Source organism: Montipora foliosa, chromosome 13, assembly GCF_036669935.1.
Source record: "Montipora foliosa isolate CH-2021 chromosome 13, ASM3666993v2, whole genome shotgun sequence".
NCBI lineage: Eukaryota > Metazoa > Cnidaria > Anthozoa > Scleractinia > Acroporidae > Montipora > Montipora foliosa.
In genome coordinates, this window is record NC_090881.1 from 8,518,457 (window position 1) to 8,535,498 (window position 17,042).

Genomic DNA, 17,042 nt, shown 5'->3' on the forward strand with positions numbered 1-17,042 from the left:
ACATGCTTATACTAGTCTATATTAATTTTAGCTTGTGAAGAGTTTACTTTACGGGTAACTAAAAATGACGGAACATTACCACGTCCAAGCGACATTGTTTTCCTTTGTTGTGTCTCCTAACTTTTTGTTATAGAAGTTTGTTGCATGTGAATTTGACGACATGAGCGACATAATGGAATGTTTCTGCACTTTAACTGACAACATTATATAGTCGTGAAATGGCAACATGGGTTAACAGCAGTTGTCCTCAAACGTACATGACAGTATTCTCAGGAACTCATCCCTGTAACTCTACTGCCTGAGCTACAAAGCTAAACCGGCCGAGCCAAATCGTGGTCATCTTAGCTCTTGACTTAATTAAGCAATTAAGTGTACTTTTAACACGTACTACAAATATCTCTCCACTTACTTTCCAGTAGGAACTTATAATGCACTATTCTTTGTGACGGCTTCAAAAGGAAAGCATTGAATGGAAGATAACACACTTTTTGCGTCTGAAAAGTGACAAAAAAAGCAGCAGTTATTTATCAGGGAAATGCTACCTGAAAACAAAATTCAACCCCCCTCCCTCTTCTTGAAATAGCTGGCCCCTACGCGACCAACCTTTTGCAATAATGTTTGAGATGATTTTAGGGACCTTAAGACCGATGACAGGGACGTCACCGAAATAGTAACATCAAAATATAAGTTTGCACTACCGTAAGTCTTTCGCGATTATTTCCCTATGATCTGGTTCACAGTTGGCAATGTTGGCAAAGTATCCCAAAAATAAACTGATACAAGAGGTTTCTGAATAAAACGAAGAATGAAAAGTTCACATTATCGTCAAAACCTCACATTCGGTGATTTCACATTGATGTTATGAATACCACAAAAATGTGGGGTAAAATTCGTGCTACACGTTCAGCAGTTATTTCACTCTTTTAACCAATGATATCATTGTTTTTTGTTGTCTTCGATTCAAAGACAAAAGGTGAATTGTCACGCTGCTACTTCACCTGAAATTCCATGCATCTAATCTCGCATCCATGTACATAAATAAATGTTTCTTTTAAGCAAAACCACCCTTCACCTTTGACTTCTAACAAACAACGAGCACAAAAGGGAGCTGCTAATGTCCTGCTGGCAAATCAGCAATAATGCGCTGCATTGCAAAAATGCGTGCATTTGCTCCATGCACTATACACCTTGCAGATTAAAGAAAAGCAACAGAATGCACTGATTAAGTAAAGCCAGGTTCTCACTAGCAGCAAGCAACATATGTACATGTAGATGCATTACGGTGTCATACTTCTGCACTAACAAAAGGCACAAATGACCAAGACTCTATTGACTTTGCGTATGTTGCTTTGCTTGTATTGATGTCACTTGTGAGGGCCCGGCTTATGTCCCTAAAACTGAGCGTCCCCTTAAAGTCATATCGGCAGGTACTACATCAAATAAACCGTAATTATCATTGACAAATAGGAGAGGAGGAAGGGAAAAGCTAAAACTACAATTAATGTAAGCAACTGACAATGTAACAAACACCTCGAATTCCTTGTATGCTACTTCAAAATCCTTGTAGTTCTTAGTCGCATCTTCTAACTCCAACATAACTTGATCGTGCTTCTTTACGTGATGCAAATAGCGCTGCATGAATAGGAATCCAGACAAAAAAAACATATTGTTCAGTGAGAAATGAAGAGAAGTTTACTCCATCAAACACAGGAAATAATGAGGAAATACTGAAAACAAAAACGAAAATAACGATAACCAATAATCACAAAAACATGACGATGACTAATAATAATATATAACGACCATTGGTAGATACTACACAAGTGTGGAATAGTGCTCTGGGTGTGCGCTAACTCGGAGGTGATTTTCCAAGTACTAGTCACCTCCGAGTCGCCGGCGCCCGAAGATTTGTAATTTCCGACCACATTTCACAAAAATAAAGTAGTTTTTTGGTTCGCTTTTGTTCAACTTGTATGGTATATAATAACACAATTATTCACCTCAGTGTCCATGAAAGCGGTGGGTATTTACCGAACGTCTATTCACCTCCACTTCAGTGAATAATTGTTAAGTAATATTACAATGATGACCATAATCACAAAAATAATCACAAACTTCCGTTAAGAGGTTATCTTGTTTATCTATAGAGAAACTATGCCAATCATTTTGGCCTGGTAGTGCAAAACCAAAGGAAGAAATTGAAATTCTAATTTTATTAAATCGAGCTATAGCATCAAGCAACAATAGCTAACTGAGCACGGAACACACTTTTTAACACTAACTGTAGCAACATCTGAAGAAATTAGAATGGTGAGATATGTATCCACTTCCACGACAAAGTATGAATGCGGACTAAGAATCTTTTATAATCTTTTTGGAACGTTAGAGCCTGTAGACTCACACACTGAAGAGTATACGGAACACAGTCAGCGGCATTGCACTCTCGTCTTTTGTTGTGAAGCGCATTTTGAATTGTTCAGTGGCGGAATTGAAATCCGCTAGCTAAGCGTGTCAACGACCGAAAACGTCGTTCCAACTATAAACTTTTCAACTAGAGAAAAATATCTTGGACTTGTTTGGCAGACCATGACGCTCTTTATAAAACCTCCATTTAAACTGGATTTAAAAAACTCTAAAACGACTATACAGAGCCTCTGTTTTTGCTCATTAGCGCTTACTTTTTCAGTGTACCAATGCCATTGGCAATGATACAGATGCAGAGCATAATAAATATAAGGGGGCCACCTACCTTAATTTGCCTCATGTTGCGTAGAATTAAGTCTCCAATTCTTGGAGTTCCTTCAGTTTTTGACGGCCCGCTCGCATCCCTACAAAAGCGAACAACACAGTAAGAGGTAATCAAGACCTACCTCATTCAAAGATCAAGTTCACACTTGGATATTTACCATACACCTGAACAAATTATTCGATAACAAAATCTGGCTGGTGATGGCAAACAAAGGGATCATTTTGCGACACTGAATTTCTTCCTATTCTATCCTTGAAATAACCAACCTCGTTATGACTGGTCATGTTATCAACCAATAAAATGGTTTTAGGAGGGGGAACTTGGGTGTCCGGTAGATTTCCTGGAAAAATTACGAAACTTTGCCGAGAACTTTCGACAATAGGATTTGTAAAACCAAGACTGCGGCTTTCTACAGTTCCTTACTTTGGGTTAAAATCTTTTCCACTCTGCCAGGAATTTAGATTTCGGTTCTTCATTTTGGAAGGCAGGCTTAAGAATGCCAAGGCTCGAGGATGTTGATTGTTGCCAGCGGGCCGAGTGTTGGATAGACTATCTACTTATCATTTTTTGAACAACAAGTTTAACAACTATTTTAATAAAGTTAACTTATCATCTCCATTAAATCTTACCAAAGCGCCATTCTGTGTTCTAGTTCTGATAGAAATGCACAATGAAAATCATATATCGGGTCAAAGGTCGAAAAGAGAAGTTTCTTTGTTGGTTCAGGAAGTACCCCTTCATCACTAACAACATCTCGGAAAGCCTGTCGTAAACGAAATCAAGAAAATTAACTTGCAAACTGGCAATGGCTCGTTTAATCCCTTGCAGGGAAAACAACAAATAAATAGACTGTTGTCTCGTGTATTTATGGCATAACATTTAAAGTTACGGATCAAGTTTCTTCATTTGGAATGTCCCCGAACTTTGAAGTGCAGAATTTCATTTTGAGTCTTTCACATGTTGCAATAATAAACTCGTCAGGAAGAGAGACAATTTAGTGAAATGAAGGTTAGAAAGATCATTTCTGAGATAGATAAACAACTTACAGGTATATGAGCAGTTGCAAGTACATGTAAAACCGGAAAATCAAAGTTGAACGGGATTCAAAGCTTTGACTGTGCGATTAAAAGGATTTCACCTCTAGTGGCGGGGAATTGCACTGCATTGCACCAGCACTTGCTCTACAAACTGAACTATCGAGGCCGTAATTGGGAGCGGGTTTACTGCGAGTTCAAGTTTATCCCGTCCGACGTGAATAAAATGATTTTTAGAATATATGAAGTTACATATATCTGAACTGCGGAACAATCTCTTACTAACCGATCGAGAGGGCCATACTGAGGAATATTGGCCCAGGGTCGTGCCAGTACAGACCGATCGCAGCGAGGTCAGTGCAAAAATGATCGAGGGCCAATAATCCCAAGTACGGTCCCGAGCAAGTGAGGTTAGTAAATTATACGGCATTCCTTGAGCGATCGGACAATTCTCCGCTTAGTGAATGTAAGTCATCTTTGTCTTCCATCAGCAAACTTTGAACAGTAACCTTTTACATTTAAAATCCCATCTTCATGGAACAAACACTACCACAAAGATAACATTTCTTCGGCACAGTAGTCCTGACACTCACTGAACGATTGTACTTCACTTAATTATGAAATGACTGGTGGGTTCAAAACATTTACGACTCCGAGGTAGTGTATGTGTAAAGCAAATGCTGACATAAAAAAGCTACAGGTGTTTTCTAAGAAAGGAGTGGAAAATACCAAATACTTACAACGGTGACAACTTCCAAATCTTTGACATACCTAACAATTAAGAAAGGGATAATTTCATTTCTCAAAAACTGGGCCAGTAGAATTGATTTCCAGCTTAATGATTAGCTGATCACAACTAGGTTATAACCTTGCTGTTACCACTGAGATCATAGAATGTGTAAAAAATGCTTTGGTGCCGTTTTCTGACATCTTTTTACAGTTAGCTGCAGGTAGTTAGCTACAAAGTTTGCCAAGAAAATTTTTTCTTGGAATTACAGACATTCACAAACATTCACAAAGAAAGACAGTGAACTTATTCCACAAAAAATGTAGAGATTGTGGCAGTTAAAATACGACCAAAAAAAGGCTATTTGCACACAAACTTCAACAATGGAAAATCAACCCGTTGAGGTAGGTGGTACGTTATCGTCCGAGGGTTTCAGGACATGAAAGTGTTAATTAATCAAAAATGAGATAGGTAATCGATCACAAGAAATTAACCAATGGTAAATATCTAAGTTTTAAGGTACATGTAATACTTACGTTCTCTCGGTGTTTAAAAGCTCTCGCACAACACTGTAGGCAGCTCCATATAATTCCTAAAGGGGAACAAAGAGGTGTAAAATAGGTCTGCTGAACTCAACTCTTCTCTTTCTACTTTCAAGTTGCAACCTTAAAGTGCCCCCAACCCCAAAATATTTTTTTCGCTAAAATGAATCTTTGCACCTGTTCGAAACGCATTGCGGCCATTTTTTCATTTTTTTAACAAATGCTGCCATTTTATAGGCTTCGAAAGTTGCGAAAATCCAAGCATTTTTTGTTCACGACCGAGTCAGAAGGGGAGTGGGCCTATTCCTGATTTGACGTCAATAACTGATTTACATGCATTAACTCTTTGTAAAAATGCATGCAAAATAGATTCTGACGTAAAATCAGGAATAGACCCACTCCCCTTCTGACTATAGTCATCTGACTATAGTCATTTCCTCTGATTTTGCCACCTTTTTTGAGTCGTTTTACTGCACTTAATTCGACCTCTGTTATTCCAAATTCCCCGTTTATTCGAAATAATATTGTTTTCTATGGACTTGATGCTTCCCTTTCATTTCGAAGTTTAATTATAAAGGTGGTTGATTAACTTCAGACGCTGTCAGAACATTGCGCACAGTTCGAACTACACAATCTGCTAGTCGCGTAATGAAGCGTTCTGAAAAAGATTTGTGGAGGGAAAGACAGTAGAAATGGAATTCCTCTCTACACTTCAAGATTTGCAGATAAATTTACTTACCATCTTCAAGACGATTTCAATTATAGCAAAGTTTGCTCTAATTGAAATAATAAAAATATTGTGAAATGAACTGGCTGTTTCGAAGCCCCCGTTTATTCGAACTATTTTCTCATTCCCTTGCGCCTTCGAAATAATAACTGAGACCCAGCAGTATGCCTAGAGGTAGTTAAGTTTACCACAATAATGATCATTCTCTAGGAGCTTAGTGTTGAAGCATTCAAATAACTAACCAAGGTGATTTACAACAACAAAAACTCTTTTATTTAAGTGTCAATGGATTTAGCGCAAGAGCACTAATTGAGGACACTAATGAAATTAACTCAAATCAAATACGAGTTTTTGTGGAGAGGGGAAAACCTCCTTTGCATGTGTCAATATGTTCTGCTGACTTTACTACAGCAATTGCCGAAACAGTCAACTCCTTGTATAATATAAGCACACCTCAGGCAGCCAACTTTTTTGTTCAAGAAGAGTAAAAACTTGCTTACCTTGGATATGTAGGCACCCTTTTGAGTGAAAGGTGGAGTTGGTGTGCTAGGGGAAACAGGCGGTGACATCTCAAGACTGCTTCGAAATGGTGATGCTGTTTCATCAAACACAGTGTCCCTTGTTTCAACTGAGTCTGAAGTTGTTCCACTGTCTGTGCTGTGACGAGAGCTTCTGCTGCCTGAAATGGGAATAGCAAACAAATTGGAGAAAATTTCTTATCAATAGAAAAGGTCATATAAGCCTTTCCTCTTCTGCGCACAGCTGCACATGTCAAAACCATACAACCTTTTTACAAAAATCAACGCTACAAGAATGTCAGTTATTCTTATATTAATAATATACATGAAACAATTAATCGATTCTGATTGGATGAGAGCAGTGCAGTTCAAGTGTAACACGGTGCAAAGGGTAATATCAGTGCAAATTACACATCGAAATTCTGGATTATGATTGGCTAATAAACAATAGGGTTTGGTCAGAACCAATCAAATCTTTTGTTTTCAAATCAAGCGCGCGCCCTGGATGGCGCAATTTTTCCCTGATTGTGTGATACGCGTTCTGCTTAACCATCTCGAATTTTTTCATGTATATTATTAATATCAGAAACCCATAAGGGTTGAAACGTGTAACGGCCCCTTATGTGCTGGGAAACAAGCTTCTGAATATTGAATTTGCTAAGTACTATATTTGGAACAACAAGAGCGAGGGGTTTCCAAATATGGTACTTAACACTGAAACATTCAACCAATCAGTTCGCACTGAATATTCGGAAGCTGTGAACGCGCGTTACACGTTTCATTCCTTATGGGTTTCTGTTAATACGTAATCACGATTTTTCTCGTGCAATTTGGAATAAATTGAAAAAAATTACTCGTGCTTATTTTATTCCAAATTGAACTCGAAATCATGTGATTACCTATACAAAATTAGGAGGTAGCTTACAGTGGTTGGGGTGATGGATTTTTATCAAATGGATTCAAATCCTGCTTAACCAATGGCTGGATTTCTCTTCAGCAGTAGTGAATTTAGCTTTCTCAAGCTTTGTATCTAACAACGTGGTTGCATCCTGGTTCTAGACATTTTGCCGTGATTGCTTCGAACAATCAATGGATGGTCTGTAAGAAGGACTGTAACGGGACTGTAACGGGAGATAACTGACTCAGCTTCTTCAAAAATATATTACTCACCAAAAAACAAGTTAAAAACCAAAAATTCATATTCTCCAATGTTTTGAATGACAACTAGAAATACCCCATGTGCATCACGATTTTTGGTAGAGACAAACAACATTTTAATACCATAAAGCAAAAAATTGTATGTGTTGCTTTAATTATGCTCTATGATCTAGACAACATCTCCAAATACAGAATGTAAACAACTCTTACAGCCAACAGCTTTTTCTGTGGGATGCCGTAGGCAACCACGGTTACAATTCGGGCCCATTCCACGGACTTCAATGTTCTTTTTTTTAATTCCCGTATCCCGCGAGCTGTATTTGTAGCAACCTGACCCGCGGCTTGAACTCGGGCTCTCTCGCCTCAGGAGCGCGAGCGATGTCACAGCGCCATCAAGGCGTTTGTTGCCCATTGCTGGAAAATTGAAACTTTATTCCCCATTCTTTATTTAGTTTAGAATCCTCTCCACCTGCGATGATTGACACAGTAACCTCACATCTGAAAGTACTTCATAAAGTGGACAGATATTTTTTCTTTGAGAACGGCAAGCTTTAAAGGCAAGGAGAATTTTCTACGTTATTTCTAGATCTTGCTTCGTTCTTGTGTGTAACACCGTGAACATTACTGCATAGAAAGAATACTCCAATCGATCTGTTTCTTGCGAACCAGTTTGTTTGAAGTCGTTCCAAAACATATTGTGAATCGAACCAGTGTGTTCAATTGGCCATTGTGCCAAACATTTTGTGAATCGAAACAGCGTGTTCAATCGGCCACTGTGCTAAGCATTTATCAATCGAACGAGTGTGTTCATTTGGCTATCACATTAATTTTTGGCCTAAATATTCGCCCTGTATTCCGTTAATTCTCATGCTAGTTCGGTTCTTAAATATCCCGTATCCCGTGTATTTTCCACCCAAATATCCCGTATCCGGATGACCCCTCGATCTTTCCATTTGCAAATTTAGTAGCATTTAATAATATTAGATGATTTCTGTTTTACAACAAATAACATCTAGTTACATGTAAATTACAGATTTATCTTTCTGGTAATCTCTCGCCATTTTGCAAAGTTTCCCGTAATTGTAGTTCACTGTAACTGGACAATTTGTGATAACTGTTTGTGCATCCCACGGATACGCCCGAATAGGAGTCTTGTCTACAATTTACATTGAAAGAATTTTTGTCCCATATAAAAAAATTGCACAGGAGGAAAGGAGATGGAAAAATCTCGCACAAGCAAGCCCAGGGAAAAGCTAGTCCCCAGCTAGTCCCACTTGTTCTTTGGATTTGTATGATAGGAACAAAAAAAATTAAACAATATGCTGGGAGTTGTGTTAGTAAAAAATCATTGCAAATGTTCATACGAAAAACTCAAAGAGAGGAAATGACCCGATTCAACTAAATATTCTCCCATCTGCCATCTTACTCAGTCAATAAGCACACATCATTTTTTATCTGTCTATATTTAAAAAAACATGAACACACCATTCTTTAAACAGGTTATTAACAATGCATTAAGATAAATAAAGTCAAGTAAGTTTCTTATAAAAACTGAATTCTAACAGAAAATAACACTTTTTTTTTTCACTATTTAACTGTATCGAATATACCTGTTATGCTGAGGTTCTTCAATCCCCTCTAAGATACAATCTCTATATGTGGGCTTGTTATTAGCAGTGAATAAGAAGCCCCATTGACTTCAAAACTATTTTATAAATACAATTTTTTTGAAATAGGATTAAAACCTCCACATGTTTTATGCTTACATGAAACAAGTTTAACACCTACTCAAAACTAATGACTCATAAAACTTAATTTATAATCTGACACATTTCAGTCAAAAAGACTAAGGAAACTTTGGTGCTACAGTGCGTCAATGGGAAGTGAAACACAAAAATTTGGTTTTATCGAACAAGTTGATGAATTAGGTAAATTAACCACCATAAGAAAGATTTATGAGATGAAGTTTCAAGTATTAGCCCTTTGTCAGTCAGAGCAAATTCGCCCTGACCTTGAAAAAACCCTTCCACGATATGTGACAAGAAACGACATTCTTCCCAGCAAGAGCTAAATTTCTTGAGGGCCTCCCAGGGGGATCCTTGTTTCTTTGTTCCCTATAAAAATTTGCTTGCGTTCTGTTGTTCCCGACATGGCTTATCTTCCCTTGTTCCCTAAGATATTTTGTTCCCCTTTTCGATCCCTTGTTTCCCAAAACCCCTAGGAGACCCTCTTCCATGGATTCAACTGGCTTTTGAAACTCGCTTGTAGTCTATTACTTGTTGCAAACATGGTGAATTCACTGCTTTCATTTGTACAGGGACTTATTTTAGGCATAACTATAAAGTTTACTACATGATGTAATGAACATTATTGTTTAAAATACATGTGTACATGTACACTAAAGCAAAGCTCATTACTTAAAATATTATGGTGTCCTTGAACTCAACTGCTGTTTTAACAATGCCTTCAGGACAACCATAAAATAACATTAACCTTTTTTTCCTTTCACATTCATGTTTATAATTTCAACTTGGATGTCAGCATTTGTTAAGCCTAAAGATTATGATCTTCATGACCGAGAAACATGGAAAGACAAGCTTCAGTGATTTATCTATATTAGCTGTTTTGGGTTGAATTAGTCCATTTACAGTGTAAATACACTTTCAGAAACAGGAAATAAGAGAAAAGAGCCATGCAATCAAAAGAAAAGCATTCTTCACATTATTGGCATAGTTTTAAACATTGAATTTTTAGCCAGAATTATAGGTGAAAACAAAAACATTTTGTATACAAGCAAGATTCTGTGTTGACTTTACCTTGCACTGAACTTAAACATTTGATTAATTCTAACATGTGTTCTCTAGCCCCTTTCTTTCAAGAACAAAACACGCTACTTTCATCTGCAAATTGAAACAGGCTAAGGACAGAATTCTTCAGAAATTTTGACTTGTTTACAATTGTTGATTCAATCTATGAAAAGTTTTGAACAGATTTCACTTATGTATACTTCAAACAATGGCCGAGTACAAACATATTAGATAAAAAATTCCTTTTGAGAATAACATATCAAAATTGCTACAATGAGTTACTAGACATTATTATCACAAGTAATTAATACAGCCCAGCTGAGTGCACAGATAGTTATTGACTAGATTACAGAGACAACTTCATTGAAAAAAGAATAATGACCAGTTCAACACGGTTCACTACAATGATTGAAAAGTTGCAATTTCTCCTCTAAAGCCTGTTTCTGGTATGTCAATCGTTAAAGAAAGGGGCTAACAGAACACACTGTTTTGAATTAAAGTGTCCTTTGTTAGCTTGAAAATGGTAACTCAAACGTTGTTGACATCAAGGGCCACAGACGTCATCTTAATCTGAAGAGAGATTAGGAGGGAAAGAAATAAAAGTCAGAGAATCAGGATAAAGAATTAGGAGAGTGTAAAAAGAGGTTACATGTATACTGTAAGAAAGGAGGATAAGAAACAGAATCAAAGAATATTCAGGTTATTGAAAGTTAATCAAAGACAGATCACACAGTCATGTTTTATGCATAATTTCACGCTCAAATTGTACTCAAGTCAAACAAAAGGAAACTTTAACAATAACATTATCAAATATGTGAGTACAGGTAATTATTGTGCTTCAAGTTCAAGTTTATCATGATATTTTTAAACAGAGTCTTAACTTTAAGCATGTCATTTTACACGTTATTCACCTCCTGGCATTTAAGTATTTCAGAATTTTCTCGTATTTTACCTGCTATAAAGCAGATTTAATTATTTATTTTGTGGATTATTAAAACTGTTCCCCTTTCGATTAAAAGAGTCTGGAATTCACAAAAATCATCAACAATGCCTTTGAACTTGAACTGACTCATTACTGATTCAAAACAGGCCATAACAGGCACACTTAAACAGGTAGGTAGCAGGTACAATGTAGTAGGTTGCCTTTATTTATACACAAAAGCTGGAAGCTTGTGAGGTCGTGTTATTAAAAGATAAATAAAAAGAGCTTTTACAATAAAAATTTACAATACATTACTTAGATATTGAAATGTAAATAAAATGAACTTCTACAATATATTACAACTAATTTATACATCAAATAGAATTACATGCAGTTTAAGGCATATTGAATGCTATCAATGCAACATAGAAACAACTTAACTTAAATTCAATTATATACAAAATCTTCAAGTTCAAAACTAGCAGTCGAGGCTGATAATATGTTAAATTTAGTGGCCTTACTGAAGCTACAGTATACTACAGTCAGACACCATCAAAGAGCATCAACTTGTGTGAAATAAAAGAGTTGGTATGGAAGTTTAATTAACCTTTCTTTCCTAGGTGTCTGTAAAAAGCCCACTTGAATGTTCAGATAGCGATGTCTAATTGACAAATCAAAGGTTTCATCATGATTTTGCAAGGAAAGCAACTTCTAAGGTGTTTTGCCCTTTTCATAAAAAAAAAAACCAAAAATCCCAAGAAAGGAAGGTGACAATTGCTGGGCAAACTCTAACCTGCAATCAGGCCCATTTTTAGCATTGCTCATAAAAAAATAATATTATGTTCTCTTTAATATAATTATGTTGTCATTCATTTCCCCAACTCTCCACTATGATGGCCCTTTTATAAAAGCTTTGCAACGCGCGTTCCTCTCCCACGAGCATCTGCTGAAACGAGCCAGAATTTACGTAGACCAATCACAACAGAATCCAAATTCTGGAAGTGCACTTTGCACCCTGAGAAAACTGCAAGAAGTTGGGCTTCGTGTATTTGGCATTTACATGTAAAATCGCTGAGTTAAATTCTCATCAAAGAGAAACTGGAGCACATAAATTTCATGCTTTGGCTTAGATGTTTGCAGTTCTTCACAGAATGAGTACGGTAGAGCACTGAACTTTAACCCAGTACACAAGACTCCCAACAACAAAAAAATAATTATAAATATATGTAAAATTAACAACAATTTAATAATAATAATAATAACAACAACAATAAGGACAAATAATCTGGACAAATAATCTGGTACAACTGTAGCTTAATTATTGTTGGAGAATTCCTTTGATTTGACTGACACATTCTACACTAAGCTTGTATGTTGAGTAAAATTAAAACCTGTATCACTTAACTTAGTGACATAATAAAGGTGTGTTTGAACGTTTTTATCAGTTGTCACCTATCTGGGACTGCATTTTACTTCAACACATTTTCAAAAGCTAATGTAAGTGTATTAAACTCTTGGTGGCCGCTTAATAGAGGTTTGATAAATACAATTTACTATTCTGCAATTATAAATTTCAGGACTTTTGATTACAGTACTGGCCACTTAATAGAGCAAGGCTGCTTACTGAGTGGTCAGTTAATGGAGGTTCCAATGTATGTGACTACCTTTAAAAAAGGAAAGCAAACCAGGTTTATCCCAATGATGCAACCTGGATTCATGAACACTAGTACAGTGAAGTACATTTTAAGGACATAAGTATTATATGATGCTAAACCTATATTCTTGATCAGAGACTCAAGGTACATTATATTATACTGTGACAATAATTATTTTGAACCAAGTGTTAATGTATTCAAAGGTCGGCTTGAAAAACAAACCAATATCTACATGTACACTGTACATACATGAACCCCTCCATCTTTGAATTATAGCAAAGAGTTTTCAAAAATTATTAATGTTCAATCAAGTCCTACAAGTATTTGTTACATGTAACTCATGCACCCACCTTTACTCAGTCCAGCCACTCCTCCATTTTGAACTTTGGTTACCAATGTGCTGCTTGTACTGGTAAGATTTTCAGAATCACTCCTTGCTTCCTTGTTTTCTGTTTGAACACCGTTGTGTAACACAACAGCGATAGGCATTTCTGTATCATCCGTCCTAAATGAACAAGTTTGAAAACAGTTACTGCTGGTCCTTTCTGCACTGAAACAATTTTCATTCTTTACAAAAAGAATAGTTAGAAAGTTTGAAACACTATTTTGATAATTACTATCAAAGCACATTTTCTTGGAAGTATGACACTTTGTCTAGCTTAAGATACATTCAAACATGTACAGTGCACATAGAAGCGGGAAAGAAGCTGCCTGTCACATTCAATTCTTATCTCTCTGATCGTACGCATGCTGTGAATGGCTTGATTTGGCGGGACATATTGTACTGTCAGTATGGCCGCTAAATTTGAAATTTCGATAAGACATACACGTACATTGTACTATAGCACGTTTTTCACGTCTTTTCTTTTGAATTTTGTGAGCAAGTAAAAAGCCAAGAAGTTTTACCATTTTTAAGATCTTTATGGCAGATGAACCTTCCGCTTGACTTAATTCAACTAGTTTCCTTTCCCGTGCGGCTGATTACCACAGACAGGGCTTTCAATAGAAGCCGGGTACCACCGGAGCTCCAGCAGCTGTGGGTCATCAAGTCACTGGCTACTTGGTCTATTACAAGTTCTACTACAAAAACAAACCCCTTAAAATGTTTACAGCCTAACCACTCTATAGTGCAAAAATGTTCAAAATTTGCATACATTTGTCTTGAGCATTTGTGTATAAACCACACATTCTTCATCTGAGTGTGTTCAGCAGCTGCGTGTGTCCGCGATCAACACACTTTCCACTATTTTTAGTGGTATCATAGTAAAAGTTGGTCTTGCTTTCACGTTGGTTGTTCAATAAAGCATGCCAGACTGAATTTGTTGCATTCTTTCCAAAGAAATCACATTCCGGAACAGGCATTTTAAAGAAATTTTTACTTTCTATCTTGTTTCTAATAAATACCGCGGTATTTTTGCTTACTGAAGAATATTTTACAAACTCTTTTCTTGCCTTTGAATGAAGTGAAAGTCTTTTCCTTTTGTTCATAAACATTTTTGTGATTACCTTAGCTAATTTTGATGTCCAGAAAGCTGGAAATCATATTTCCAAGATTCTAGATTTCAAAATTCTCCGCGGGAGCATGCCCCCAGACCCCACAAGCAGAGGTGACCTTACGGCCACCTTATTGCCAGAGCCACCTATTCTCATATGGGTAGACACCTAGACACCTACTCAAAATTTTATTGAAAACCCTGCATAGAGATATGATCAGGTCCATACTGTAAATTACGAACCCTTATTTTTCCCGTTAGATTTATGGCTCACTCGAAAAATGTGGGCTGTAATTTACAGTACGGCCCTTAAACTCAGTTAGTAAGCGGTATGTGAAGACAGCCAACCAAAAGCGTTTTGGTCGGCTACTTCACTCAGAGAGGCTGGCTCTTTTTTTCTCTAAACTGAACTACAGGTCTGTAGTTTAAGACAGGTTCTTTCAAACCTAAAATTAATATTCCATTTTGACAGTCGTTTTTTACTCTACTCAAACCACCCGCCAACTTAGAGTTCTTGTGAAATGTTGCTACTTTTCTCAAAAATTGTATTGAAATTTAATCAATAGTCCTTTTGCATCCCTTACAAATTGCAGCACAAAAGGTTTAATAGTTACAACAAGCAACTGTCACAGCCTTTTTCCACGGAGAAAAGGCTTTTTTCAGTGAATAAGATGTGGAACTACCGGTACATGTACTTGTTTCATTTGGAAACTGATGATTTGTCAAATTTCACAAAATTGTAAGCATAAGTAGAAAAAGACTAGCAGTTTTCATTAGGCACTTGGGGATAAACAATCTGCATGGCAAAAAAAAAAGCAATAATTACATGCACAAAATGATGCTACTTTTCTCCAAAATTGTTTTGAAATTTAATCAAAAGTTCTTTGGCATCCCTCAAGCATATCAGCACAAAAGGCCTTTTTCCAAAGATCAAAGGCTTTTTGTCAATGAATAACAAGGGGAATTACTGGTATGTGTTTTATTTAAAAATTAACTAATGATTTGCCAAATTTCACAAAATTGTAAGCATAAGTGGAAAAACACTAGAACTTACATGTAGGGATAAATAGTCGGCATGGCAAAAAATGTAAAGAAAACAATTATGAATACTTCCAACAGTACATGTACATTAGCAGGACAGTGTTCAATACTTACTTTTGAAACTCATCTGTCAGCTCTGGTGGTGGTGAAGGAAGAATCTCAGGTGGTGGTGATGGGAACTCCTGTCCAACACCTTCATCTCGTACTCCCTCCTCAACTTCTTCTTCCTCAGGAGGTGGAGGGGGAGGGGTGGGTGGAGGAGGAGACATGGTATCAACATCACTCACTTCCACTGGGGAAGGTGGTTTGGGTTGTGGTTGGTACTCAACACGCACACAACCTTCAGGTACCAAAAGTTCTTCTTCAATATTATTGTCCCCGTAATAATTCAAAGGTGTTCCATGCTCAAATCCTTCATCCTCTTCTTCACCTGGTTTGTCTTCCCCTCCATTCTCAGCTGGGACCTCTTGCATGTTTTCAGAAGCCTCCTCTGTACTTTCTGCAGCTGGTGTGGCAGCCTCTTCTTGACACTCCACGTCTGGTTCTGATGCTGCTTCAGATGGGGTATCCGACTCCTCCTTCGTCATGTCAGGCTCATCATCAAGATCTTGCAGAGGGATTACACCTTTACTTTCTGGTAACAATGCCACTGTATCCTCTTCAGAGCTAACATGTTGCTGTTTCTCCTCTGGTTGTAGCATTGTTGTATTGGTTGCAGTAGGACCATTTAACAAAGGAGCTTCATTTTCGTCAATTTTTTGAAAGGGTATGAGAGGCCGAGGTGGAGAGCTTTCCACTACTCTGCTTGTTTCAGCATTCACATAGGCATTAAATGACCTTGTCGATGCTTCAGCTGAGTTTCCAAGAAAATGACTCCTGCTTGGTGATTTCATGCTTTGTGACCTGACAAAAAAATTACAGTATTGCAAAAAATAAGGTGCAGTGAGCACAATAAAATTAATATTTACTTGGTCGTACAAAATGACAAAAGAGCAAATTCAAATCAAACACCAGTCACCCCCTTCCCCCCCCCCCCCCCCCAGGACTACATGCAAGACCACAATAATTTGCTTTTGCAAGTTGAACGGCAAAAGAGAAAAGTTACACACCTTTCAAATGTGGGAGGCTGTCGAAAAGATGTTCGACACCCCTCAATGATCTGCTTTTGTGTTCTACCACTGTATCGAAATGAAGATCCTCGGCTGAATACTCTTCGGCGAGGTTTGGGAGCTGTTATGCCTAGATTTTGCCTGAATATTAACAACACAGTCAACCAATAATATTTCTTATCACAACGGAGCATGTATGAAGTGTTATTAATAATTATTTGCAAAGGCATTGCATTGTTGGCAAAACATCCCTGGGTGCATGTCCCACAGTCAAAAAGATCGATTCCTAATAATTAATTTATTGCAATGAAGGAGAAGTTACATGTTAACCCCAGTAAATGAATTGAAGAGATGATAATTATTTTTTCAAAGGTAACTCAGCAATAATTCGGATGAAAAAGTAAGTGGTTCTTTGTAGGCATCAAATATGACCTTCAGATGGCCTACCACTGAGCTATAGCAGCCTTATGGGAGGTTGATGGCCTACAGTACATGTACATGTACAGGTAGGTTTGAGCATCTGAACTAGTAATCAGAAGGTTGTTATGTTTCAAATCCTG

General features: G+C 37.2%; 1 protein-coding gene across 1 annotated transcript in view; it reads right to left on the reverse strand.

The window, feature by feature from the left end:
- LOC137984051 (FERM, ARHGEF and pleckstrin domain-containing protein 2-like) overlaps positions 1-17,042 on the reverse strand; it is a 54,914-nt gene that overhangs the window by 16,448 nt on the left and 21,424 nt on the right. Inside the window, exons 13-22 of the mRNA XM_068831260.1 lie at positions 16,483-16,623; positions 15,488-16,276; positions 13,190-13,344; positions 6,280-6,458; positions 5,047-5,102; positions 4,524-4,554; positions 3,379-3,512; positions 2,750-2,828; positions 1,531-1,632; positions 410-494 (exon numbers count right to left, since the gene is read on the reverse strand). Coding sequence (XP_068687361.1) covers positions 410-494; positions 1,531-1,632; positions 2,750-2,828; positions 3,379-3,512; positions 4,524-4,554; positions 5,047-5,102; positions 6,280-6,458; positions 13,190-13,344; positions 15,488-16,276; positions 16,483-16,623 — 1,751 coding nt within the window. The remainder of the gene's footprint in view (positions 1-409; positions 495-1,530; positions 1,633-2,749; positions 2,829-3,378; positions 3,513-4,523; positions 4,555-5,046; positions 5,103-6,279; positions 6,459-13,189; positions 13,345-15,487; positions 16,277-16,482; positions 16,624-17,042) is intronic.